At 51.0% G+C, this 27,970-nt stretch overlaps 2 protein-coding genes across 7 annotated transcripts in view; both read right to left on the reverse strand.

The window, feature by feature from the left end:
* THOC5 (THO complex subunit 5) overlaps nucleotides 1-163 on the reverse strand; it is a 29,603-nt gene extending 29,440 nt beyond the window's left edge. For 3 of the 4 annotated variants that reach the window (XM_069557229.1, XM_069557226.1, XM_069557220.1), the window contains exon 1: nucleotides 68-163. The gene's annotated coding sequence lies outside the window, so the exon portion shown is untranslated. The remainder of the gene's footprint in view (nucleotides 1-67) is intronic. The other variant, XM_069557223.1, reaches the window with a different exon arrangement.
* On the reverse strand, nucleotides 163-27,966 carry NIPSNAP1 (nipsnap homolog 1). 3 transcript variants are annotated; one of them, XM_069557241.1, is made up of 12 exons: nucleotides 27,649-27,966; nucleotides 24,022-24,263; nucleotides 9,695-9,755; nucleotides 8,128-8,255; nucleotides 7,898-7,943; nucleotides 7,579-7,673; nucleotides 5,414-5,484; nucleotides 5,117-5,257; nucleotides 4,811-4,842; nucleotides 4,380-4,474; nucleotides 3,140-3,223; nucleotides 163-1,825 (listed from the first exon to the last, which is right to left on the reverse strand). In XM_069557241.1, the coding sequence occupies exons 2-12, from the start codon at nucleotides 24,059-24,061 to the stop codon at nucleotides 1,761-1,763; spliced, it is 858 nt and encodes a 285-aa protein (XP_069413342.1). In that variant the 5' UTR covers nucleotides 24,062-24,263; nucleotides 27,649-27,966; the 3' UTR covers nucleotides 163-1,760. The 3 variants fall into 3 exon arrangements, with proteins under 3 accessions (XP_069413342.1, XP_069413344.1, XP_069413341.1); XM_069557243.1 differs by lacking the exons at nucleotides 9,695-9,755; nucleotides 24,022-24,263; nucleotides 27,649-27,966 and adding an exon at nucleotides 15,412-15,577; XM_069557240.1 differs by lacking the exons at nucleotides 24,022-24,263; nucleotides 27,649-27,966 and having other exon boundaries at nucleotides 9,695-9,965.
* Nucleotides 27,967-27,970: the final 4 nt, after the last annotated feature.

Genomic DNA, 27,970 nt, shown 5'->3' on the forward strand with positions numbered 1-27,970 from the left:
GTTATGCTGTGCAGTTCTGCCCTAGTGAGAGGCCCTCCCCAACAGAATCTCAGAACACAATACCCACCAGTAGGGCAGATGAGCCAGGTGGACCTGAGAAGCTGGCCCTGCCTGAGGGGTCACCTGCCAAATTTCCTTGTAGATGAAGAAAAGACATCATGGTTTATAGTAAATATTTAATTGGTTCCATCAGCAACTCCAGCACAAGTTTTCCTGAAAGGGAGGCAGAATCAAGCTACCCAGAGGTTTGTGAGGTGTGAGGATCACTGAGAAGGCCTCCAAAGTCACTGACCCCACTCCACACACCCAATGGCCCAGGAGAATGAGGGTAGGGCGGACAGACTGTGAAGAGGGAGAAAAGGAATTCGGGGTGAGGGAAATACAAGACCTAGCCCGTAGCTCTGCCAGTAGGAGAGCAGTTGGGAGAGCAGGAGCCTCTCTACACAGAAGGGCTGAACAGCTCATTCAGATCTCAACCTCTTTGTGCGGGGAGAATGAGGTGCATCTCTCTTCAGCAGTCCTGTATTAGAAGCCCCTCCCCAAGTGGTCTTGTTGTCACCTCTGTCTTCCCCATTCTGTATTCCAAATTCTTCAGTTCAAATCCAAGTTCTAAGTTCTACCTTCTGGGTTCCTGTTCCATTATGTTTCCCTCCCGCAGATTCTTCTCAGCTCCCATTCCTTTTCTCAGCCTTTCTGGGTGGAATATGTGGACATCCTGCCAACTTAGCTAATTTGAGGGCTTTCCCTTTTGCTTCTTGAGGCAGTTCTAGGCTTTTTTCCAGCAGGAGGGTCTTGGCTCAGACTGTCTAGCAAGTGGGTGGCCCAGTGGAGTACAGGGAATTCCTGAGAGCCTGGCCTGGCCTAACCTCCTCCCAGACCACCTTTAATCACTGGACACACTACCTTTTGTGCAACTTAAGCTAAACTGAGGGTTTCCAGGGTGATGATTATGAACTGGTGACCTTGAGATGGGGAATCTTAGGAGGAACCTAGACAGCATATTAAAATGCAGAGACATTACTTTACTAACAAAAGTCTGTCTAGTCAAGGCTATGGTTTTTCCAGTAGCCATGTATGGATGTGAGAGTTGGACTATGAAGAAAGCTGAGCGCCGAAGAATTGATGCTTTTGAACTGTGGTGTTGGAGAAGACACTTGAGAGTCCCTTGTACTGCAGGGGGATCCAACCAGTCCATCCTAAAGGAGATCAGTCCTGGGTATTCATTGGAAGGACTGATGAAGCTGAAACTCCAGTACTTTGGCCACCTGATGTGAAGGGCTGACTCATTTGAAAAGACCCTGATGCTGGGAAAGATTGAGGGCAGGAGAACAAGGGGACAACAGAGGATGAGATGGTTGGATGGCATCACTCACTCAACAGACATGAGTTTGGGTAAACTCCGAGAGTTGGTGATGGACAGGGAGGCCTGGGTTGCGAAGAGTCGGACACAACTGAGTGACTGAACTGAAATGAACTGAGGAGGAAATGTGAGAAGACATAAAAGGTTGATGTTCCATTCAGAGAAATGAAAAACTGCTTCCTGCACAGGGGAAAGAGTGGGCAGGGAAGGTGGGAAGGGTCTGGGCAGGGCTGCAAGTCTCCATAACCCCATCATCCTTTAGCTCCCCCTTGTCTGACCTGAGCACTAACCCCCTAGAGTCCACAGGGTAGGAGAGAAAACCAAGACAGCAGAACTGGGAGCTCCTCTGTCCATGGCTACCCTGAAGGAGAGGGGGGAGGAGATGGAGGCAGCGGCAGCATCACTGGAGAGGTGAGATCTTCAAAGGGATCATGATCCGAGACTCCATGTGTCGCACCAGGGGGACTGCAGAGAGAGAGGCAGAGATCATGAAGGGGCTGGAGGTGAGCCAACCCCTGCAAACTGTCCCTTGAAGGAGGAGGAGGAAGCCTGGGATGCTGAGATAGCTAAAGCCCCCCACTCTCCTGGAGTGGCCTATGGAGAGAGCCACATCTCCCAAGTTATAGGATATGAGGGGACTGAAGTTATGACAAAATGCAGCTTTCAAAATTTGAAGAAAAAAAAAAAACGAGCATTGTTTATTAGTAAAAGCGACTTCACAGATATTATTGCTTAGGACAAAGCTAGGCAAAGAACAGGGTGGGGGATTCAAAGGAAGAGGTCAAGAAAATAATTGCACCAGAAGGGAACTGGCAGGACCCAAGCTGTGAGGGTGTCCCCCAAGGGGCTGAGGTTTGCAAAACACTGACTTATTTCAACTGACTCATGTTACAGGTGGGGACGCTGTAGTCCAGAGGGGGTCAGTCAGCCAAGGTAACCCAGCTGGTCAGACTCTTCCTGCTCAGCACTGTTAAACTTGACCATGCTTCCAAATTTCCTACAGTTCTCGTTCAAGTGCAGATCCTGATTCAGTGTGTGTGTGTGTGTGGGGGGGGGGGGGGGCGCGGGCGCGGGTTGAGATTGGGCATTTCTAATAAGCTTTCAGGGGAGGATGACACTGTCATCTGGGATCACACTGAGAAGAATGAGGCTCCAGCTAACTCATCAGGAGATGCACTTACCAGCTGGTAAGTGTGCAAGCTCAACTGTAAGTGCCTTCAGGAGAAAACAGGCCCATGTTCTTTCTCCACTTCCTGACCCCCTGCCACCGGAAGTCCGCACACAGTGAGTGCTCAATCAGCATGTACTGATTCCAGGTGGTTCTCAAGAGGCCCAGCAAAGGGGCAAATGCCATAAGCAAAAAACTTGCTTGAAAAAAACTGTGCTTCCTCTTTGCTGGAGTCTGGGCTACAATTTTATAAATTAGCTCCTGGAACCCTCCCTCCAGTCCTTCGAGGGAGGCACCATCACCATCGCCATCTTACAGGCAGAAAAAGTATCAGTGAGGTGAAAAACCAGGCCCAAGGTTGCACTGTGTGGTCAACCACAACACTTCTCTGAGGCAGAGACCACCTGGCTGGGTTACTGCCCCTTCGAGAACTCACCTAGGACAGCCTGCAATCTGTAGAGCATGCCACCAGGACAGGAACCTATGAACTCACTGTCCTGAAAGTGAGTTCCCCATCAGGAGAGGTAATCAAGTGAGGCTAGATCTCCTTACAGAGGGGATTCCATTCTCAGATGGAGCTCTTGGCAGATGACATCCGAAGAGGTGCTCACCTGTGTAGTAGACATTTTCGTCCCAGCCCCTCTTCCTCCAGGCAGCGTTTCTGGTCTCCTCCCGAGACTGCAGGTCTTTATAGGCTGTGGGATAAGGCTTGGGCTCGTTTCTGGGGCACAGAGGACCTGAGCCTATACCCAGCACGAGGCCCTCCTCCCATTGCCCCAAACCCTGCCCTGCTATCTCTTCCTCCCTGGATGCTTTTGCTGTCTGCTTTGACAGTCAGTACATTTGCTGACAACTCCCAAATGTATATCTCCAGCCCAGAACTCTCCCTCAGGTTCTAGACTCAAATATCCAGTGTCCATCTGACATATCCACTTGACAGTGTACCCGCTGTCCACTTAGATGTGTCAGTGATTGAAAGGTAACACTTCCAAGGACCAAATGCACACTCCTGACCCCTCCAACCTGCTCCTCCAGGAGTTTCACTAAGCAACACACACCTGCTCAAGCAGGAGTCTGGGGGTCCTAGAGTCTCCTGTCTTTCCCCACCCCACGCAGAGAATTCATCCACCAGTCCCACTGGCTCCACCTCAAGACCAGTGAATCTGTGGGCCTCTCAGCATCTTCACTGCACAGGCTGGCATCCTCTCCCCACCCAAGCTAGTGTAACCATCTCCTGATGCCCCACATCCTCTTTTGCTCCCCTACAAAGTGCTCTTAACATAGCACATGGCAGCCAGAGCAATCATCAGAACGCAAACTAGGTCATATCACACTGCTTAAAATGCTGCAGCAGTCTCCCGTTGCATTTAGAGTATGTCCCAGCTCATCTTCATGGCCTGCAAGACCCAGTGCAATCTGGCCAATCCCCATCTTCCCACTCTCTTCCCCACTCCCTCCACCCTGGGCTCCTATGCATGCCTCAAAACCCTGAAGGCCTTTCCCTGCCACAGGGCCTTTGCACGTGTTGTTCTACTTGGAATACTGTTCTCTGACAGTTTGCAGCTGACTCGTCATTCTGTAGCTAAGCTTACATTTCACCTCCTTAGAAAGAGGTTCTGGTCTATTCAAGCCAATGAAGCTTTCCATGTCTGTCTTCATTATTTCTCCCTGTCCCTTGATGATTTCTAAAAATCCGCAATTATCCTTTTTGTTAGTTTCTGTCTGAGGTGGTGTCTCCCTCTGCTAGAACGTAGGCTCCACAGGGACACTGATGTACTCGCAGTGTTGACGCAGAGTGACAGTGGAGAGAGGAGGGGGCCACGGAGGGCTCGTGGCGGGTCCCCAGCCTACCCCAGAGATGGTGCACGACGTAGAGCTCTCCTATCTGTGAGAAGAAGCCGCCCACTGCCTCCTGGTTCTCCTGCCGGTACTTGATGGCCCGAGCCCTGGGGACGGCAGAAGAGTGTGGGGCCAAGGCCAGGGCGGGTGCAAAGAGCCCTCTCGGGGGACCCCAGGCTGGTTTCTCAGTCACGCATCGAGGGAGGAGCCCGGGGTAGAGCCCTCGGCTCTCAGAGCTGATCGGGGACTTGGGTGACAGAGGTGCGGCTGCTGGCTGTGTGTTCCACCCCAATGGCCTAGAGGATCCTCACCCCCTTGGTTGGATTGTCGCCTGCTCCTGGAGCCACGAGGCACAGAGGATGCCGTGTTCTCTGCCACAGCACCCGGAAAAGGAGGCCCACCAGGTGACCAGGGGCCCCCAGCTCCCTGGCGCGACCACTCACCAGTTGTTCCCCCACTCGATCATGGTTCCTGGCTGGAAGAGAACCAGAGCAGAGGGTGGGAGTGAGCCCCTACCTGGGATTCCAAGCCTCACTGTTGGGTGGAGCTGGGAAACTGTCTCTCCAGCTCCAGGGGCCGCCTGGCCTCCTTCAGGGGCCCTGACTCACACCTGAGCGTGCATGTATGCACACGTGCGTACGCACCTCTTCTGAGGCCAGAAGCCCCAGTCCAGGCGCTGCGGCACTGGGCCCACCCCCACCTCTCAGGGTCCCTGGATAGCACACTGCTGCAGGGAAGGGGGGAGGCACCTTGAGCTTGTATGTCCTCAGCTCGTAGATGTTGGGGCCGGCTCTAGGCTGGGGCTCGTTCCAGAAGCTGAACTCGAGGAGCAGCTGGTTTCTCCTGGACAGCAGCATCTGGCTCCGCTCCTTTCGGAATTCCAGGTACTCCTGCGGGCGGGGTGGGGCTAGGCGAGCTGGGCACAGCAGCCAGGAAGTGCCCCACCCCCTAGCGGTGTGCCCCAGGGAGTGGTGGAGGCAGCCCCCAACAGAGGGCTGAGTCAGAACCAGCATCCGGGGAGGTGTGCCGAGGGGCTGCCCACGTACCTTATTGCTCTTGAGCTTGTTCATGCAGTCCATGAGGGCTGGGTAGCCCCCTGAGAATCGCCATAGGTGTACTGTTTGTGGGGACAGGGAGGAAGGCACAGGTCAGGGGGCTGCGGGGACCCTGCCCTGCTCTGCCCCCACCAAGCTCCATGTGTATGTAATGGGAGGAGCCTCCAGCCAGTTCTCTGTAGCATCAAGACTCTCTGAGTTCCTCTGCCTTGCCAGGGGCAGTGCTGGGCAGGGGAAACCCCAGACACAAGCCTAGGAGACTAGGGTTTGAGCTGCAGCTCTGCCAAGTGGCCTTTGACCCCTCTAGGCCTCAATGTCCCCATTTTGAGAATAATGCACCCACCCAATCTTCCTTAAAGAGCAACAAGAGGATCAGAGTGAACTTGTACCCTAGGGGCTGCGGCATGTGTAAAGCTGACCTCATAGCAGGTCTGTGAGGGGTAGGCTGGGCCAAAGGAAGGGGCGGGTAGGCTGAGATGGATTACTCCAAGACAGTGAATTGAAAATGAAGCCAAGGAACAGAACAGCACGTGCGGTATGCTACCACGTGTGTTTCGGCAGGGAGGGACATATCCAGAGATGGTGGGCTGTGCAACGTCTCTCAACGGAGACCCGAGAGACCATGACAGGAGCTGCCCTGGGGCCAGAGAACTGAGGCTTCAGGATCTCGAGCAGGAGGAAAGCTTACTTTCCAATGAAAATTCTTTGCACCATTTGCATTTTTTTAAAATCACAGCCTCTGTACTGGGTTCTTACAAATTCATTAAAATGTGGATTCCTCAGGAAGTCTGCTCCCCACCTGATTCTACAAGATGCACAACCCTTCAAGACACCCAAAATATAGACATGCTTTAAAATTCAAGTTCCCATTACTCAAAGTTCATTTCTCAATTAGCAAATACTTAGGAGAACCTAAGAAGTACTGCAGAAACTGATTCAGTTGGACCTTAAAATGGGAAAACTGTAAGGGGTTCAATGGAAGACAGCTGGCTTTTTCTTACCCCACTATCAATGTGCTGATGATTGCTGAAACAGAATAAATGATTAAGAGAATCTACCTAACTGCAGATCACAGATTTAAAGAAAAAAATACTATTATCAGGGCAACTGAAGGATGAGATAGGTTGGCTTGTGAGATAGTGAGCTCCCCATTGCTGGGAGTGTTTAAGGGAAGCATAGAGGACCTTCTATCAGGGCCAGAGGAGCCCCCTGTGCTATCTGCAGTCTAATCAGTACTGTCTGAAAGGACTCTCTACTCTGATGGAAAAGTTCTACAGCTGTGCCCACCAAGATGGTAGCCATGAGTCACATATTTCTATCAATGGGCACTTGAAATGTGGCTTCTGTTGACTGGGGAACTGAATTTTTCTTTTTATTTAACTTTACCCAATTTAAATTTAAATAGCTGCATGTGGTTAGTGGTTACCTCCTGGGACAGCACAGATCTAAACGCCAAGGCCCCTCAGAGTGGCTGGGACGCTGTGAGTTAACCAAATTCATGTGTGGGTCCTCACAGCTGGTGCCAACCGACATGGGATGGGGCCTCCTGAAGCTGCACGGAACCAGCTCAGACAAGAGGCCCTGTTCATTCTATAAATATGTTCCACCTCCTGGGGATTCTGTGGTGAAGAAAGACAGGCAGGGGCCCTGCCCGCTGGGAGGCAGACACAACAGGGCACATGGTCTAGGCTGTGGAGAGGCAAGTCCTGGGCTGGGGAGACAGGAGAGCTGCCTCACCCAGCTCGGGTGGAGGGAATCAGGGGAGGCCTCCAGGAGGAGGTGATGTCTACACCGAAATAAAAGGTGAGCAGAGGAGTGAGCCAAGAAAAGGAGGCCAGGGAGAAAGAGCTTCAGGCTGATGAAATGAAACAGGGGAAACAACAGCCTGGAACTAGAGGGAAAACCTGTCCACTTGAAGAACGGAAAGGAGTCTGGGGTGGGATGGTGCGGTGAGCAGTTAGACGTGGCGAGAGGAGACACGAGGCAGGGCAGGGAAGGGCTCAAGAGCCTCGTGGGCCACCCCAAGGGCCGAGGGAGCCATCACAGACGTGAGCAGGGGAGGAAGTCCATGAGCACTGCGCAGAGAAGGACCCCTCTGGGCACCACTGTGCGGGGGCGTGGAGGGCAGCCATCTGTGCTGGGGGTGGGCAGCTCACCTGCCTGGTCCTGCTCCCCGTACCACGTGTTCCAGTTGCCCACGAGCGAGCAGGGGTAGTCCTCATCCAGGTGCAGCTTGGGCAGCACGGCCTCCCTGTGCGTGGGGGGGCGTCACAGAGAAAGGGGAGGGCTCACACCAGCCCCCAGAGCTCCTGGGATAAGGCTTCCGACTCAGGCCCTCAGGACGCTAACATGCAGAGGCCGCACAGGAGGTGTGGCTCTGAAACCTACAGCCCCCGGATTTGTGCATGGAGAACAGGGCCGGGACAGAGTCCCCCATCCAGGCGGGGCGGGGACGGGAGGGTTAGGCTCACTCACGTCAGGCTGTTGTAGGCGTCCAGACACTCAGGCTTCACATTGTGAACTGTGACAGAGGACAGAGAACGGGAGGTGAAGCGAGGGGAGGGGGTGTGGGAAGCTGGGATGGGGTAGCCCCCCAGGGCCTGGGCTCCCAGCACAGCTCAGATGTCCCAGACCCTCTTCAAGTCCCCAGCAGGAGCCTCGCAGGTCCCCGGGAAGGCAGGTCGGCTGACTCAGCAGCCACTCACACTGGATCTTATAGAGGTTGCTGGTCTCCTTCTTGGACAGCAGCGTGGAGTGGGCGTCCTTCCGGGGGTCCACCTTGTGTACGAAGAGGGACCGAAACCAGCTGCCTTCATTGTCCTTGGAATAGAAGCTGCGGGACAGAGGAGTTCAAGGGGCACCTGCTTCCGTCTGCCCAGACGCCGTGCTTCCCGAGGCTGGTGACCACTTTTCTGGGAATGGGGCCACGGAATCCCATGGCAGCTCCAGCGGATTTCATGTCATTGGAGCCAGCCACAGGGATCCTGGCTGCCCAGTTCGCTTCTTGAAACTCTGCAGAGCCTCAGGAGGCCACGAGAGGCAGCCCCACCTCCCGCCTCTCTCTCCAGCCTCCTTGCCTCCCCTTCACCCCCTTCCAAGAGGTCCAACACTTGGACCCTGCAACTGTATCCCTTGCCAAAAGGGTGAACCCCAAACACATCTGGCCTGGTGTCTAAAACCTGTGACAGCCCAACCTACGCTGGCAGCCTCCCCTCCGGTCCACCCCTGACCTGTACATCCTGCTCTCCAGGTGCGCCTCCCCCTGAACACACCAGATTCTTTCACTCTGCGCTTTCTTTGCAATTTCTGTCCCCTCTGACGAGAAGCCTGCACCCACGGTCCTCCCCAGTTCTCACACGACACCTGGCCCGTGCCTGATGCAGCCCCCACAAATGGAGCGCCTGAGACACACACGCTCTGTCCTTGAGGAGGTCTCAGTCCACTGAAAGAAGTGGACCTTGGAACACAGTTACAGCCAGAGGTCTCTGGGAGAGCCCAGATGAGTGAGCCTGATCTTGACCCCTGGAAGTCTGGGTGAGCTCTCCGATGGAGGTGATCTGGCCAGTTTCCAAATCTCCAGGGCTGATTTGGCAGATAAAGGCAGATAGAGGGGGTCAAAGGCATCAGAAGGCAAGATTCATTCATTCATTCAGCCAACACTTAATTGACAAATACCTGCCCTGTGCACGTGGCTGAATGAATAAATGACATGCCTTGTTCAGAGCAGGGGGACCAAGCACCAGGTCCTGCCAGATCATAACTGCACTCCCCCACACAACATCCCAGCCGGCTGGGGTTATGTTTGGGCTGCCAGAGGTGGTAAATCATTTTACTTAGCAGCAGCAGTGAGGCTTGTAGCCAGGCCTGAAATGCCAGCCTCCTGCTAGATGAGTTCCAGCCCAGGAGCCTGGCTGTGGGGGCCCCATCAGCAAGTTCTCTTCTTTTTCGAGCCTTTCCTATGGCTAGAATAAATGTCTTGCAAATCAAAGTATTGCTTTTCTCCAAAATCTGGATTGAGCACTGGGACTGATAAAATCTGAACAGCACCCTAAAAATGATGATATATTTGTATGAGCACAGAGGAAAGGTAAGTAAGGATTTGTTCCGAACTGTTTTTTTTTTTGTTAGTTTGTTTGGTTTTGGCCACACCAGGCGGCCTGCAGGACCCTAGTTCCTTGACCAGGGAATGAGCCCGGGTCACAGCAGTGAAAACATTGAGTCCTAACTAGGCCACTGGGGAACTCTCAGCCCCACGCCGTTAATACTGCTTACCTGGGAGAGGGAAGAGGAAGATGGTTAAACTTTTCGTTATTCATGAAAATTTTTTGTAAAGCTAAAAAAAAAAACAAACTTTTAAATATTTCTGAATTCATAGGCTTTCTACGGTTGTGTGTGTACTGCTTCATTAAAAACAAAAAGGCACAAACTTCCCTGGTGGTCCAGTGGTTAAGACTCTGAACTTCCACTTCAGGGGGCTATAGTTTGATCCCTGGTCAGGGAACTAAGATCCCGCATACCATGCAGTCAAAAAAAAAAAAAAAATCTGAAAAAGAATATATATATAAAAAGTCATTATATATAAAAAGCCATTAAAAGTATATATATATATATATATATATATAAAGCCATATATATATAAAGCCATTCCTTTTCCCAGGGGATCTTCCTGACCCAGCGATTGAACCTGGGTCTCATGCATTGCAAGCAGATTCTTTACCATCTGAGCCACCAGGCAAACACTACACTTCAGTGTTTTAAAAATTTTAATTAAAAAAAAAAAAAGCAATTGTCATCAGATGGCCAATGCAGTCTGTGGAAACGGGACCAGAGCCTCACTATGGCTAACACTGGCTGAGGATAGCCTCTGCCAGGGACCCGTGATCAGCTTGTCAGTACCAGGATCCCGCTAAATCTACGCAACGAGAATATAACGTTAATACTATTCATATCTCCATTTTCGAGACAAGAAAATAGAAGGTCATGGGTGGGAGGGTTAAGAAACTTGTCTGAGGTCACACAGCAAACGGGCAGAGAGCTCTGGAAAGAGCCTAGAGCTCTCTCCTCTAAAGCCAGCTCCCCCCTCAGGTCAGGTACCAACTGGGGGAACTAGCATCAGGGAGATACTCTAAAGAAGCAGGTGTTTTTTAGCAAAGCCACTGGTGGAAGGACCTGACCTTTGGTTTGAATGTAGAGAGGCTGTGTCCCCCAGAAGGGGTGGTGACCGAGAGGACAGCAACTCCTACTCTTTGTCAACCAAGACCTTTGCTCCAGGACTGGCCTTGAGTAATTTATTAACATCAGCATTGACCAAGATAAACAGCCAAGCGGCCAGCCCTGGAGAGAGAGCCTGGAACCTGGGTGCCAGGGAGTGTCCGGGAGCTCCCAACTCTTCCCACCTCCTCTTTCCTGCCTCCACATCTCAGTTTCCCCACATGCCAAAAGAGCAGGGTGGCGCAGCCTATCTCCAAAGACCTTTCCTGCAGGTCCCAAGAAGATCCCAGAGAAGGGTCTGAACTTGAAGCTAGCATCTGTAGGTTCACATTTCAAGAGTTCAAATTTCACTTTTTCAATGAAATCACAACATTCTCCTGTCCCTGAGCTCCCCAACCCTTCTTACCCTGCTCCCTATTTTTTCCACTGCTCCTTCTAACACACTGTAGAATCTGGGGGTTTGGTATGTGCCGTTTGCCATCTCCCACTGGCAGCAGCCCCGTGTAGCCTGCGACGCTCTCTCCCTGTGCACCCCTGCTGTCTCCCCAGGGCCTGGAAGAGTGCTGGGCACGCGGCACACGCTCAGCCCACGCCGGGGGAGAGTGAAGGAGTGCGGGGGAGTTGAGACAGAGCTAAATGAAAATGACGACATCGGGAGGTAGGAAAGCAGAGAGAGGGTGGACCTGGACCCCGTGTGTGGACTCAGGATGCAGGGCCCCTTTGTATTTCCCCCAACCACCAGCAGAGTTACTGCTTAAGAGCACAGGTTCTGGACAAATCCAGGACTAGTCCCAGCTCAGCGTCACCTCTCTGAGCCTCACTTTCCTCATCTATAAGGGCAACAGGATGTGCCTTGCAGAGAAAAGGGCAGACACAGCAGTGCAGCTAGTATCACTGTTCCTACCTAACTGATCTCCTGGCTCCCACTTGTCCTCTTTTTTCCTAACCTGCCCATCAGTCTTGTGAAGTACCATGGTTGTGATGCTATCTGTCCACCTGAAAATCTTCTATTGCTCCCTACTGCCTGTAAACCAAGGCTAGATGTCTCCACTGGCTCTAATCTACTTTGCCAAGCTTTCAAGTCAATTTCCTTCTTTTAAAAACATTTTTCTTTTTTATTTGTTTTTGGCTGCCCCACTCAGCTTGTGGGTTCTTAGTTCCCCAGCCAAGGATTGAACCCAAGCCTCCAGCAGTGGATGTGCGGAGTCTTCACCACCAGACCGCCAGGAAGTCCCCACTTCCCTTCTAAATTTGGTGACCACCAATCCAAGATTCCCTATCATTAGCATCACCTAAGAACTTGTTAGCCGTCTATGGGGTTGCACAGAGTCCGACACGACTGAAGTGACTTAGCAGCAGCAGCAAGAACTTGTTAAAGCTTTTCCAGCTTCACCCAGAACCACTGCAACAGAAACTTCTGGGGGCGGGTATAGCAATCTGGGTTTTAACAAGTCTGCCAGGGGATTCTGACGCACGCTCAGGCTTAAGGATCACTGCTCTAAGGTAGTCCCAATTTCTTTCTTTTTTCATGTAATCTCAGTAAATTATCCCAGAAACACCAAAGATTCTGCTATCTAAACTATATTAAGAATGCCCCTTAGGCCTAGAAAAACCAGTTCAACCCCTTCCATAAAGACACCTCTCCTGGGACTTCCAGCAGTGCAGGGGGTGCGCGTTAGATCCCTGGTGGGTAATTAAGTTCCCACACGCTGCGTGGCCAAAAAACAAACAAAAAGCCCACCTCTCCTATTTCCCCCTCAGCCTGGAGCAGAGATTCTCCATCCGCTAGGGTACAACACTTTTAGCCTGGGAGTTGTTCAACAAATGTCTGCCCCAGATGAGAACTTTAGAGCCACACTGGCACTCTCAACAGGGATCAGCGGTCTGGTGCCACCCCGCGTGAAACCGCCCCGGAGTGTCCTGGGTTGACACGCTAGGAAGCTCGGCGCTAAGCATCTTCTGAAACACTCTTCTGTCCGGAGTCGGCTGGCTTTAGAAAGGGCCCATGTTTCTGTTTACTGCTCCACAAGTATGTTGTCAGGCTTCCCTGGGGGCTCAGACAGTACAGAGTCTGCCTGCAATGCAGGAGACCTGGGTTCGATCCCTTGGTTGGGAAGATCCCTGAGAAGGGAATGACTACCCATTCCAGTATTCTTGCCTGGAAATTTCATGGACAGAGGAGCCTGGTGGGCTACAGTCCATGGGGTCACAAAGAGTTGGACATGACTGAGTGACTCACACACACACACACATGCACAATAATATCTTTAGAAGACATACAGGAAGAACTTAAGTCCTTTTAACAACAGGACTACCATGTAGCAGCAACAACTGCTGCGTATTGAGCGCTTACTATGTGCTGAGAACTGATCTTCACAGTATGTTTTTGAGAAAAATGAGGCTCAAAAACAAACAAAACCAAAAACAAAATAGAGAAAAATGAGGCCCAGAGATGTACCAGGCCTTATTCAAGGACAATTAACCAATGGCCAAGAGGATTCCAATCCAGGTCCATCTGACTTCAAAGCCCACACTGTGATTGAACTCCAGGAGCCCCACTCTGAGCTCAAGAGGCCAGAGGGCCCCCCTAAGGGACTCCAGAGAGATGGGGGCAGACAGAGATTGGCAGGAGGGGATGTTCCCAGGTATCCAAGGTGGGAACCAGGGCACAGGTAACTTCACAGCAGTCCTTGAGAGACTTGATAAGTATGAATCCAAGCACGTTCACAGCAATCCTGCAAAACACACCTGGCAGGGACCTCCAATTCTACTTCAGAGAGAAGGAAACCAAGGGCCCTAGAGGCTCAGCACCTCGTCCAAGATTACAGAGCAGCAGGCTGCCTACATGGCCTATGTTCCTCCTGTGGTCTCTTGATGTTCTGGCTCTACCACCAACCAGTTCTGTAAGGCTAGAGAAGTGAGGTCCTGCCCCCAGCTTGGATTTCCTCATCTGGAAAATGAGGGGATCATAGAACATGACCTTCCCAAAGCCCCTTCAGCCCTGACATTATAAGGGACTCATGAAGACATTGCTTGAGACATAGGCTTGGGCAAGGGGCAACATTTGTTGCAAGTTCACCAAGCGCTGGGTACCTTACACAGGACTGCTAATCCTCAACAACTCTGTGAAATCATTCTACTTTCTCACCCCCATTTTACAGATGAGGAATCTGAGACTTCAAGAGGCCAAATAATTCATGCAAGGTCACCTCACTGAAAAAGGCTGAGTTGGGTGCGTAGGTGCCAGGCAAACTCTAGGTTCTCTCCATGTCATGAGCTTTCTCCCCAATTATTGAGCCATCAAACTAGTCAATCCTAAAGGAAATCAACCCTGAATATTCATTGGAAGAATTGATGCTAAAGCTGAAGCTCCAATACTTTGGCCGCCTGATGTGAAGAGCTGACTCATTGGAAAAGACCCTGATGCTGGGAAGAACTGAGGGCCGGCGGAGAAGGGGGTGATAGAGAATGAGATGGCTGGATGGCATCACTTACTCAATGAATATGAGTTTGAGCAAACTCTGGGAGATAGGGTAGGACAGGGAGGCCTGGCGTCCTTTAGTCCATGGGGTCTCAAAGTCGTGCACAACTTAGCGACTGAACAATAACAACAGGGTGGGTGGGGAAGCTGGAGAAGGAAATGGCGACCCACTCCAGTATTCTTGCCTGGATAACCCCATGACCAGAGGAGCCTGGTGGGCTATAAACCAAGGGGTCGCAACAGAGTTGGACACAACTTAGCAACTGAACAACGGGGTGAGGGCACGCGCCTGGCTCCTCTTCTCCAGCCTCCTGACCCCACTTCACAACATTCTGTAGCGTCTCACAACAAAGTCTAACAGAACTCACAGCTTCACACCCAGGCTGCTGGGCAGGACAAACCCCTGCCTCCTTTCCACAGGTCGGGGGACAGGTGTCCTCACTTCTTTGGCAAATGTTCCTGAGCACACACTGTCCTGAGCCCTGAGCCAAGGGCTGGGGAAACAGAAAGATGAGGGGATGGTCCAGTGGGAGGGACAGGTAACTGTGTAGAGGGTGGGAAGAGCAGAGATGGGGGAAGAAGAGGGCGCCAGAGGGAGGAGGGCGGGGCGCCCAGGGCCAGGCAGGGAGGCCCAGAGGAGGGACCAAACAAAAGACCAGGCTCTGGGCCGCGTCCAACCAGCCTCCCTCCCCTAGAAGGCCACCAGCTGTGGCGCAAGGACCACAGGGTGTCAGGAGGCCTGGGTCCAGACTCGGTGCTGCCACAGGGAGGCAGGGGGAGTGATCTTGGGAACTCCCACCCTTTCTCAGGCTTCCTTTGCTCCCCTTGTGCTGTTTATGGTTGGGAAGCCAAGGGTCTGTGCAGCCACGGCCCTTAGCAATCTCCATTGCTCCCCAAACCTCTGACCCCTGGAACCAACCGAGGGAGGAGCTGCCTGTCGTAGAAGTCCCCGGGGTGCCCATCTCACAGTCACCGCAAAGGCCAGGGAAAAGGCCACTGCTCCCGCCCTCAGCCAGCTCCCACTCCCCACGGCCCAGGGCCTGCCCCTCCCATTCACCCTGTTCTTCAGTCTCTGCCCAGAGCCAAGTACCCAGCAGAACAAAGACCCTGCGCCCACCTTTCCCACCTCCGCCATTCTTTGCCCAGACCTCCTCCTCAGGCTTAGAGACTGGCCCTCGGCCTCTAACCATTAGACTGCAAGCCCGAGTCTCTGCCCATCCCCCAGGCCCAGACCCTGGCTCTCACTCTTGCAGCCCCCAGGCGCACCGCTCCACCCCAGGCCCAGCCCGGTTCTTACCGCGCCGCAGCCACAGCCGCAACGTCCCTGGGGCCCGACCCCGGGCCCCCCAGCAGCCGCCGCGCCGCCGCAGAGATGCTGCACAGACGCGGAGCCATGTTGGAGCGGTGCAGGTTGGAGGGAGGCCCCGCCCCCGAACCCGGCAGCGGAGGCGGGACTCGGGTAAGCCCCACCCCACCGGCTCGCCCGCCTCCCTCGCCAGCCGGGCAGGTGGGCGTTGTCCCCTCTCTTCCCGCAACGCAGATGCAGGGCAGAGGTCCGGTTTCTTGTCCTTGAGCCTCTGCAGCTCTGCTACAGACTTGCTCTGTGGCCTGGAGCAAACCCTTCGCCCAGTCTGCGCCTCAGTTTCCACCCCGTAAAATGGGAGCATTGAACAATAACACCAAAGGTTCTTAAAGGGGCTCTCCAGGGTGAGTGGCAGAGGGTCAGCAACCCCACTTGAAATGGTATACAGTTCTGTGCGCCTGTGCATTCCTGCGGGGGCGGGGCACAGGTACCGTTTATCATAGTCTGAAAGGAACAAGACCCCTAACAACTTAAGACAGATGGACAAGGCTCTGGGTTGCAGGGACACTTTCTCTCCATCATCTCCTTTTCCCTTCCCATCCCCCTCTACCATCTCTGCCTGGGCCTCATGGAGCTCCATGCCCTTCTGCTCTGCCCCGGTCTTGTGCCTAACTTCCAAACTAGTCCTCTCCCAGCCCATGGTCCCCCAGGTCACAGACCTCAGTGGGAGCAGAGGGCCTGCAGCCCCTATAGAGGGGGCAGGAGCAGCCTAATAACTTCCAGAGAATATGTGCATACACACCCCCCAAAAGACTGTCCACCTACTGAGGCCAAGGCTGATGGTAGTTCCCTCCTGCCACGCTTGGGGTGGAGGAGTGCCCTGGCAGGCTTTAATTTTGTGATTCCTTCAGCAAATGTTGAGTCCATGTGGCTAGACCATGTGCTGAGCCCTGAGACGCCAAACGTGGCCAGAACGACCAGCCCCCAGCCCTCTTGGAATTTAAGGCCTGGCCTGGCTGGGGAGACAAAATCAAACTGGTATTGACCCCCCTGGGGCAGAGACCTTAGACCTAACCCTTCTCCCCTCTCTTGCCTGACATGCTAAAAATATTGGCAGAAAAAGTGAAAAATATACACAAAAATATTTTTTGCCAATTGTGATACAGGCTATGAAAAAATAGGGAGAGCTATGAGGACTTATATTGGGGAGGGGGAAAGAGAAAATGTGAGGTTCTACATAGACTTTGAGGGTCAATGATAATTTCTATAAGGAAGTGAGGCCTATACTATTTTTTTCCCTTGTATTTTCTGAAGCTGCTACATTGAATATGTATTCTTTGCAGGATTTATTTTAAAAGGATACTGTATAGCATCATGATAAACAAAAAACCTAAATCAACTGTGATACACAGGCAGAACCATCAGAATAAATGCAATGAAGATACTGTATCCCTGGTGTTTTATAGCTAAGGCCGAAGGTTACTCTATGTTAACACACAGCTGAGCCCAGTTGCTCCTTGGGTTATCAGAAGAACCAAAAGTGACCATGACTGACGTGTTCCCAGACACAGACACTCAGGAAAAGCTCAGATGGGGAGATGGAGGTGCAGCAAGTAACATGTCACTGGTGTCCTGCGCTGGAGGAACCAAGTGTGGCAGGTGTGGAGAGGTGGGCGTGACAGCTCACTGGGTGGCCTGATGTTAGACCTAGGCTGGGCTTCCCTGGTGGCTCAGACATTAAAGACTCTGCCTGCAATGCAGGAGACCAGGTTTGATCCCTGGGTCGGGAAGACCCCCCGGAGAAGGGAATGGCAACCCATTCCAGTATTCTTGCTGGAGAATCCCATGGACAGAGGAGCTGGGCGGGCTATAGCCCATGGGGTCGCAAAGAGTCAGACGTGACTCTTTTCATGACAGACACTCTTTTCAGCAGAGAGAGTCTGCCAGCAGTGAGCAGGGCAAGGAGAGCCTTGGGCAGAGGAAGCAGTGTGTGCACGTTATGTGAAAGGGCCTCCAGGAAGGAATGGGTTCGGACTGTTCAGCATCATCGGATGTCATCAGAGGGTGGGGATGACGTGGAGGCATCTCCTCGCTCCGTACAAGGAGCACTTTTCTAACAATGGAGTGGATGGCCTTGGTGACCCGTCACTGGACTATGACAACAGAGGCTGCACAGCAACTAACTGGTCATTTGGTTATCAAGCCGTGGGGAGCCAGGACCCCTGGACAGGGAAGGGCTCATCCTCCAGGTCTAGTGTGAGACTCCTCACCAAACTCTTGGTCTTCCTGGCCATCTCTGCTGGGGAAAATGAGGAAGGACTGGCCCAAAGCCTCCTCCTGCTGGTCTAGGCATTTTTTTAAAATGTATTCAGTTTTGACCTCACTGGGTCTTTGTTGCTGCACTCAGGCTTTCTCGAGCTGCACTGAGCGGGCGCTACTCTCTAGTTGGGTGCACAGACTTCTCACTGCCGGCGCATCTCTTGATTCAGAGCACAGGCCCCAGGGGGAGAGGGCTCAGTTTCCCCAGAGTAGGTGGAATCCTCCCAGACCATGGATCGAAGGCTTATCCTCTGCACTGGCATACAGAGTCTTAACCATCAGACCACCAGGGAAGTCCTAGTCTAGGCATTTGTAAGACCATCTGCTTTATTGACTATGCTAAAGCCTTTGACTGTGTGGATCACAATAAACTGTGGAAAATTCTGAAAGAGATGGGAATACCAGACCACCTGACCTGCCTCTTGAGAAGTCTGTATGCAAGTCAGGAAGCAACAGTTAGAACTGGACATGGAACAACAGACTGGTTCTGAACAGGAAAAGGAGTACCTCAAGGCTGTATATTGCCACCCTGCTTATTTAACTTCTACGCAAGTACATCATGAGAAACACTGGGCTGGAAGAAGCACAGGCTGGAATCAAGATTGCCAGGAGAAACATCAATAACCTCAGATATGCAGATGATACCACCCTTATGGCAGAAAGTGAAGAGGAGCTAAAAAGCCTCTTGATGAAAGTGAAAGAGGAGAGTGAAAATTTTGGCTTAAAGCTCAACATTCAGAAAACGAAGATCACGGCATCTGGTCCCATCACTTCATGGAAAATAGATGGGGAAACAGTGAAAACAGTGTCAGACTTTATTTTTGGGGGCTCCAAAATCACTGCAGATGGTGACTGCAGCCATGAAATTAAAAAATTAAAAGACACTTACTCCTTGGAAGAAAAGTTATGACCAACCTAGATAGTATATTCAAAAGCAGAGACATTACTTTGCCAACTAAGGTCCGTCTAGTCAAGGCTATGGTTTTTCCTGTGGTCATGTATGGATGTGAGAGTTGGACTGTGAAGAAGGCTGAGCGCCAAAGAATTGATGCTTTTGAACTGTGGTGTTGGAAAAGACTCTTGAGAGTTCCTTGGACTGCAAAGAGACCCAACCAGTCCATTCTGAAGGAGATCAGCCCTGGGATTTCTTTGGAAGGAATGATGCTAAAGCTGAAGCTCCAGTACTTTGGCCACCTCATGCGAAGAGCTGACTCATTGGAAAAGACTGTGATGCTGGAGGGGTTGGGGGCAGGAGGAGAAGGGGACGACCGAGGATGAGATGGCTGGATGGCATCATGGGCTTGATGGACATGAGTCTGAGTGAACTCTGGGAGATGGTGATGGACAGGGAGGCCTGGCGTGCTGCGATTCATGGGGTCGCAAAGAGTTGGACACGACTGAGCGACTGAACTAACTAAGACCATCTTCCCATCTCCCACTGTTTGAGTGGGATAGGAAGATCAAACTAGGCCCTCCACGAGCACGTTCTCCACGTTCTCACCCCTGACCAGATTAGATGGATGAGTCTCCATATCCAGGCCAAGGGAACCAGTCTAGCCAGCTCACTGGAAGTGCAGCTTTGTGACCTCCATTCCCACCCCAGCCAGGGAGACCAGCTCATTCCAGTTTACCCCAGACTGTCCCCGTTTGGACACTAAATGTCCCCTATCCCAGGAAAGCCCTCTATCCTGGGCAAACTGGGATGTACGATCATCCTAACCGTGGCTCTTTCCCTCTCCCTGGCTCACACATCCACTCCACCCCCAGAATCTTTTCCTCATTTAACTAACCCCATTGACTCTGCTGGAAGGAGCAGGGCAGGGGGGCTGACTGCGTGGCACTCAGTGACATGCAATGCCTGTTAACTCGGCACCTGGTGGAAATGGGTCCCTGCCCCATGGACCGTGCATTCTGGGCAGTAAACCAGATGGATGTTGGAAGACAATTCTGCAAGTAAGGAGTAACATAATTAGACCATTTCCAATTACTGTGGAATAAATTATCCCAAAATTTAGCAGCTTGAAACAATGAACATTTATGAGCTCACACGGTTCCAAATGGGTCAGGAATTCACGAATGAGTGGCTGGCTGGGCTACTTCTGGCTCAGGGTCTTTCACCGCATTGCAGTCAAGATGTTGGCTTGGGCTATGGTCATCTGAAGGCCTGATGGAGGCTGCGGGATCTGCTTCTGAGGTGGGCCGCTCACACACCTAGCAAGTCAGCGCTGGTTGTTGGGGGCTCCTGGCCAGCGACCTCAGTTCTTTGCCACGTGGGCCTCCCCAAGTGCTGCGTGCGTGTCTTCACCACATGGCAGGTGACTTCCCCCAGAGCGAGTGATCCAGGAGAGAGTAAGTGGGAACCTTCAAGGACTTTGTGAACCGACCTTGGAAATCATACCCTGTCATTTCTGAATATCTCTTTGGTGACACAGGTCAGCCCTGCTCAGTGTGGGAGGGGGTCTTACAAGGATGTCAATACCAACATGTAAGATTCCTAGGAGGAATCTTCCCTGAGGGTCCAGTGGTTAAGAATCTGTCTTGCAATGCAGGGGACATGGAGAGGTTTGATCCCTTCCTGGTCCGGGAAGATTCCACAGGCTGAGAAGCAACTAAGCCCGTGTACTACAACTACTGAATCCCATGTGCTCTAGGGCCTGCGTGCCGTAACAAGAGAAGCCACCAAAATGAGAAACCCGCGCTCTGCTACTAGAGGCCAGCACCCGCTCACCACAAGCAGAGAAAGCCCACACGTAGCAACGAAGACCCAGGGCATCCAGAAATTTAAAAAAAAAAAAAAGATTCTTGGCAGCTGGCTCCTACAGTTAGGTTGTGCCCTGGGCCCAGCTTAATTACTGGGATTGGACTCAGACGTCCAAGCCACCTTCCATGAGCATGTCTCCCCAGCATCACTGTTTTTCTGTCCTAGGGTCTCTCCCTCCCCTACCTCTCCGAGGTCCCCACCCGCCCACTAGAGTCTGTGACATCTCTTTCTCCTGAACCTGTTCATCCTCCCCTCTTGACAGGGAGCTGACCCATTTTTTTCTCCCTCCGTCCCTCTTTTCCCAAAGCCGTCCTCATGGAATTTACCTTCATAACTCGTTGCCAAGCCCTGCTGCCCAGTCTGTGAAATGAAAAGACAGGAACCGGGGACAAAGACAGATGGAGCAAAAAGGAGCAGACAGGTTCATAAGTGTAAAATATGGACACACCTGCCATCGTCTATTCCCTGGGACAAATAGATCATCACGGAGTGGGCTGCAGAAGAGCAGAGAGACAAAGCAGCCAGCCGTGGCAGTACCACCAGCTCCTTATTGATGGGCTTTCATGCCCGGGCCCGACTGCTCTCTAGAATTGTATCCTCCAGCCATGAGACCCCCAAACAGGAGCGACAGGACAAGAAAGCTTTTATGTCTCAGCTCGGGCATGAGCCACACTGCCAAGTCCCAGTCTTTCTGCAGGATAAGTCATATGCAGACATGAATTATGGGACTTTGACATAGTGCCACATAAAAACATGATCAAAGTGCCACTCCATGTATACATATTGGAAATCATATAAACGCCAGAGAAAGAAAACATTTTCCCTTGTTAAATACCCAATCACTTCAAGGCTGTCAGCGTGGAATGAATGATAAACTGTGTTCACTCTGCTGCCACCGGGCCGCGCCGCTACAGCTGAGAAACAACCACATTCTGTGTCAATTCAGAGCAAAGCACATCGTTGTTAGTGTGCTTTGGACTCCAGCAACTGCTTTTTCTGTGCTGAGCTGTTATTTTGCTGTTCACTGTCATTATAAACCCACTTTAAAAAGCTATACAAATGTTGTTTGACAACATCACTCACAAAGTAGGTATGCCAATGCTGAAAATCACGCCCCCAAATCAATACTTTGGAGCAGCTATCGGATGTGATAAAACACCCTCACAGAAGACTGAACCAGCTCTGGGACAGGTGCTGCTGTAAATGTAGGACAGTGTCCACAGGTAGAGATAATGCTGCAAAGATACAGAGCAAAAATATGGGGGACTTCCCCAGTGGTCAAGTGGCTAAAACTCTGAGCTCCCAATGCACAGGCCCCGTGCTCAATCCCTGGTCAGGGAACTGGATACTACATGCCACAACTAAGAATTCACAAGCTGTAACTAAAGATCCCACGTGCCACAACTAAGACCTCAGTTAGTTCAGTTCAGTTCAGTCGCTCAGTCATGTCCGACTCTTTGCGACCCCATGAGTCGCAGCACGCCAGGCCTCTCTGTCCATCACCAACTCCCAGAGTTCACTCAGACTCACATCCATCGAGTCAGTGATGCCATCCAGCCATCTCATCCTCTGTCGTCCCCTTCTCCTCCTGCCCCCAATCCCTCCCAGCATCAGAGTCTTTTCCAATGAGTCAACTCTTCGCATGAGGTGGCCAAAGTACTGGAATTTCAGCTTTAGCATCAACTAAGACCTGGTGCAGCCAAATAAACAATAAATTTTTTTATAAAAGCAAAAGTATGGTAAGATGGGCTGTTGATTCACGAGCTGTGTGTGCGCGCATTTTATTGCTCCTTCACATTCATTCCTACGGGGAAACATGAGTTTTTAATACAACATTTTGAATCATGTGAAGCTTATAGAAGCCATCCTTCCTGAAAAATGTGACTTCCCTGGACCTCCTCAGATATCCTGGCATAAATACAGCTCCTGGAGCCCACCCCTAGAAGGGAAATGTTATGGGTTGAATTGTATCCTGTGAAATAACAGAAAACCTTTAGTCTCTGCCTCGAGTTCCCAGCACTGAGCTCCTAAAGCTCTTGTAATTTCCTAAGTGATAAAATCACCAGGAGCCCTTCCTGTTCAGATATTTGGTCTTGGACCCTGGTTCCTGACACAGAGCCTCTAAATCACTGGGAACTGCCTGGGTGATGGGAACATCGTTTGCTCTAATGAGGTAATGTTTTGTGGGCTCCTGCATGGGGTGGTTGCTGTCGTTTAGTTGCTAAGTCGTGTCTGACTCTTTGCAACCCCGTGGACTGCAGCCCACCAGGCTCCTCTGTCCATGGGGTTTTCCAGGCAAGAATACTGGAGTGGGTTGTTATTTCCTTCTCCAGGGGATCTTCCTCACTCAGGAATCGAACCTGGGTCTCCTGCATTGCAGGCAGATTCTTTACCACTGAGCCACCAAGGAAGCCCCCTGAACAGGGGATAGACTAGAGAGATTAAGCCGTCATTAGAAGTATGAAGCTTTTAGCTTTTCCAGCCCACATCCTCCTGGAAGGGGAAGAAAGCTGGAAACTGAGCTGATAATGGGTCATGCCTACATGAGGAAGCCTCCACAAAAATCCCAAAAGTATGGGTGGGGTTTAGGGAGCTTCCAGGTTGGTGAACACATTCACATGCATAAGTACGAATAGGCATAAGCATGAATTTTAGGCAGTCGCTTTTCAGTGCCTGCTGTAGACAGGACCCCCTGTAACCTGCAGCACGCTGTCCTTGGAAGTCCATGGGCCCAGGCTAAACACCTGGGTTTGGGATCCAGGTTGTTTCTCTATTTGGTTGTGTAGTCTTTGGCCAATCACTCAGCTTTAGGTCCCTCTGTTTTCTTAGCAGTCAAATGGGCATAATAACCTACATAATGATGAGAATTAAATCAAATGCATGCATATGAAAATGAACCCCAGTTAAAGTTCCACTTATGTGTGCTGTGAGGCTTTGCTATTTGCAATCCCATTTCCTATTCTCCTCATTAAAAAAAAAATTATTTATTTGTCTATGTTGGGTCTTAGCTGATGTAGGCTCCAGGGCACACAGGCTCAATAGCTGTGGCGTGTGGGCTCAGTTGCCTGTGGGATCTTAGTTGCCCAGCCAGGGATTGAACCCACTTCCCCTGCATTGCAAGGTAGATTCTTAACCACTGAACCACTGCTAAGTCCCCTTATTCTCCCCATTTTAAGTGTGGATAAAACCCAGAAATGGTAAAGACCTTTTCAAGGTTGCACAGCACGTTAGACACAGAGGGCACTCAATAAATATTAATTTGCATTTAAGAGAGGCTTTTAAACATGTCATATTATTATTATGCCCATTTTTACAGATGAGGTAACTGGGGCTCAGAGAAGCTAAATTACACCCAAGGGCAAGGTAAGGTAGAAATTCCTACTCAGGCCTGCCTGCTTCCAACACTGCAGGTGACAGCCTGGGCAAATTCAAGGATCTTCGACCCCAGGCCAGAAATGAAGAGAGAGAGCACCGCTGAAGAGGCTCTCTACAAGGGTCCTGAGGCCTCATCGGCTCTTACTCACCCTTATTCAGGGAGGAGCTGTTATCTGCAGATGCTTTCATCCAGGCTCAGGGCTTCAAGGAGGCACGTTGGAACATCCCAGCTATGACCTCAGAAGCCTTAGAGGTCCCAGGTCGCACAACCTTGACCTTCCCATATAGGGCACATTCGGCACTTCCTGGTTGTCACGACCAAAAAAATAATCTCCAGACACTGCCAAATGCCCTCTTGGAGGGAAAAGATGTCACCTGGAACACCACTGATCTAAAAGAATGAAGGAACAAAATGTAAGCCAGGTGAGATCTGGGTTAAAACAGCCCTGTATGCACAAGGAGATCCAACCAGTGCACCCTAAAGGAGATCAGCCCTGGGTGTTCATTGGAAGGACTGATGCTGAAGCTGAAACTCCAATACTTTGGCCACCTCATGCGAAGAGTTGACTCATTGGAAAAGACTGATGCTGTGAGGGATTGGGGGCAGGAGGAGAAGGGGATGACAGAGGATAAGATGGCTGGATGGCATCACCGACTCGATGGACATGAGTTTGAGTGAACTCTGGGAGTTGCTGATGGACAGGGAGGCCTGGCGGGTTCATGGGGTTGCAAAGAGTCAGACACGACTGAGCGACTGAACTGAACTGAACTGATATGCACATTGCCAATCTACCAATCATGCTTTGGGGTTAATTACTTCATTTCACCCTTATCCAGTTTCCCCACATATAAACAAGGGATATATACCTACCAAGTTGGGTTTTGATAAAGATCAGAAGTAAAGAATTCATAGCACTTTGCAAAGTACCTTATGTAAGCACTTAAATATATGGCAGCTATTAACATTGTTCCCATAGTTTGAGACTGTAAGTATTTCCTCATGTCCTTCCCTTATTTATGCAACAGATATTTAGTAACTGGTGTCTGTATGTCAGGTCTTTCTTAGCGAGCCCTACCTAAATTTTCCCTTCACAAAACCTTATCTGCTACCTAGTATTACTGTCTCTATTCTTTGTGAACAGCACTTTTAATGCCAGCATAATATTCTACCACATCTATTTTGACTCATGGCCCTGGCCTCCCTTCTGAGGTCCAGACCCACACACCTGCCTGGAGGTCCCCTAGGAATTTCAACGGTACGTTTAGCCAATTAGCCCAGCGTTTAGCACATAGTAAGCCTTCCATAAAATAAGCTATTACTGGCCATTGCTGTCATCTTTAGCCCCTGCTCTCTGATCCACCTCCTCATGCTACTCCTCAGTGGGTTCCCAAAGTCACTTATTTTCTGCCAGCAATATTGGCCCTGGGTTAAAGTCCTGATTAGTTGTCCCTATGGGGAGCCTATAGGAGAATCCAGCCTGGTTTTCCCACCTGCAGGGATGAACCAAAGCAATGAAAATAAAGACACTCCCACGCTAAGCCCACAGTGCCCTAAACAATCAGTTTGGTGGGGAAAATTTGCTAGCAGTTGGCAGGCGCAGGACATAAAGTTCCCCCAAAGCAGCCTGGCATCCTTGCCGGGTGTGCCAGCCAATGATTCCTGGGGCCTGGTGGGTACTTCACAGGCACCGCAGGGGCCCACAGGGAAGAGCAAATTTATGCTATTAGTATAGTTATAGCAACAGCCTCTGCTAAGTGCTCTCGAACTGTAGTTCACCATCTCAGGGCTGAAACAGGCAATTTAGAAGCCACCAATGGTTTTTCCAGTAGTCACGCACAGATGTCAGAGTTGGACCATAAAGAAAGCTGAGTGCCAAAAAATTGATGCTTTAAACTGGTGCTGGAGAAGACTCTCGAGAGTCCCTTGGACAGCAAGGAGATCAAACCAGTCCATCCTAAAGGAAATTGACCCTGAATAGTCACTGGAAAAACTGATGCTGAAGCACCAATACTTTGGCCACCTGATGCGAACAGCCAACTCACTGGAAAAGACCCCGATGCTGGGAAAGGTTGAGGGCAGGAAGAGAAGGAGGCAGCAGAGGATGAGATGGTTGGATGGCATCACTGACTCAAGGGATGTGAATCTGAGCAAACTCCAGAACATGGTGAAGGACAGGGAAGCCTGGTGTGCTGCAGTCCGTGGGGTCGCAGAGTTGGACACGACTTAGTGCCTGAACAACACCAACCAGGGGAGGAGAGCAGAGTAAAAGACCAGCAGCCTTCGGTGGGACAGGCTTGAGTTTGAGTCCCAGCTTTGCCTCTTGATGAAAGCGAAAGTGGAGAGTGAAAAAGTTGGTCTAAAGCTCAACATTCAAAAAACGAAGATCATGGCATCCGGTCCCATCACTTCATGGAAAATAGATGGGGAAACAGTGGAAACAGTGTCAGACTTTATTTTTGGGGGCTCCAAAATCACTGCAGATGGTGATTGCAGCCATGAAATTAAAAGACGCTTACTCCTTAGAAGAAAAGTTATGACCAACCTAGATAGTATATTCAAAAGCAGAGACATTACTTTGCCAACTAAGGTCCGTCTAGTCAAGGCTATGGTTTTTCCAGTGGTCATGTATGGATGTGAGAGTTGGACTGTGAAGAAGGATGAGAGCCGAAGAATTGCTGTGTTTGAACTGTGGTGTTGGAAAAGACTCTTGAGAGTCCGTTGGACTGCAAGGAGATCCAACCAGTCCATTCAGAAGGAGATCAGCCCTGGGACTTCTTTGGAAGGAATGATGCTAAAGCTGAAACTCCAATACTTTGGCCACCTCATGCGAAGAGTTGACTCATTGGAAAAGACTCTGATGCTGGGAGGGATTGGGGGCAGGAGGAGAAGGGGACAACAGAGGATGAGATGGCTGGATGGCATCACTGACTCGATGGACGGGAGCCTGAGTGAACTCCGGGAGTTGGTGAAGGACAGGGAGGCCTGGTGTGCTGCGATTCATGGGGTCGCAGAGAGTCGGACACGACTGAGCGACTGAACTGAACTGAACCTAACTGAACTGAATGTGTATAATAGCCAGCAAGTAACTCTGTCAGGCTGACTTTCTGTTTCTTCACCTGTAGGGGGGGGTGATGCTAACGGCTAACATTTGTGGAATGTGTTTCCTTCAGCCATTCAGGTATTCAACCATTAAGTCTCATTTAAAATTGAACATTTTTTTAAAGAAACGAAACTGTATTCCCCCATCTCTCTCTCTCTCACACACACACATCCATATAATCCTTGATGACAGTAAAACATATGTTTATGATCCAAAACTGGAAATCACAGAGTAAAAAATGAAAAATGCTTTCTTCTTTCCTTTTGTTTGGCTACGCCCCAGCAGCCTGCAGGATATTAGTTCCCTGACCAGGTACTGAACTCCCACAGTGAAAGCCCATAATCCTAACCACTAGACAGCCAGGGAATTCCCCCAGAATACTTTCATTGGGGGGGGGGGGGAAGTATCTACAAAAAAGAGCAATTTCATAGGATTCGACCTAAAATGACCAGCCACGTTCTAAAGCTTTATACGCCTCAACAATCCCGTGGGGTAGGTACAATTATTATCCACCTACCTCCATGGGGTCTCAAAGACTCCGACACGACTTAGCGACTGAACAACGACTTAGCGACTGATAACCCTCGGTAATAATTAGAATTTCTCCCTAAAAAGAAGCAGAAGGATTCCGGGGGGTGGGGGGTGGGGGGGTGGAGGGCGGTAAGTGCTGCCTACCTAAACGGCCTCCACAAGTGATTTGAGAGTTTGAGAAACACAGGGGTCAGCACACGTAACTAATTTTAAGTGCTCAACAGGCTTATCCACCCGGTGTCCAAAACACGATCCCCATGGGGCGCCACACCTGGCGCCGACTTGGTCCGAAGTGCAGTCCCTCACGGGAACAGGGGGTGACGCGTCTCCCGCGCCCGGGTACCAGCCTCTACGTGTTTCCCTGGGAAAGGGTCGGCGGGGCTCAGGCACCTCAACCAGTCTTGCTAGAGTAGGCGTACCTCTTAGAAAACAAAAGCGTTCGGAGTGACTGTCACCGCAGCCACTC

Source organism: Ovis canadensis, chromosome 17, assembly GCF_042477335.2.
Source record: "Ovis canadensis isolate MfBH-ARS-UI-01 breed Bighorn chromosome 17, ARS-UI_OviCan_v2, whole genome shotgun sequence".
NCBI classification, from domain to species: domain Eukaryota; kingdom Metazoa; phylum Chordata; class Mammalia; order Artiodactyla; family Bovidae; genus Ovis; species Ovis canadensis.

Excerpts from the sequence above, each read along its gene's own strand:
- NIPSNAP1 (XM_069557240.1), bottom strand. The coding sequence starts at position 9,828 with ATGAAGCAGTACACACACAACCGTAGAAAGCCTATGAATTCAGAAATA. Across the intron at positions 4,475-4,810 it reads ATCGAGTGGGGGAACAACTG|GGCTCGGGCCATCAAGTACC; the intron begins GTGAGTGGTCGC and ends TGCCGTCCCCAG. Across the intron at positions 1,826-3,139 it reads CGAAAATGTCTACTACACAG|TCCCCCTGGTGCGACACATG; the intron begins GTGAGCACCTCT and ends CTCTCTCTGCAG.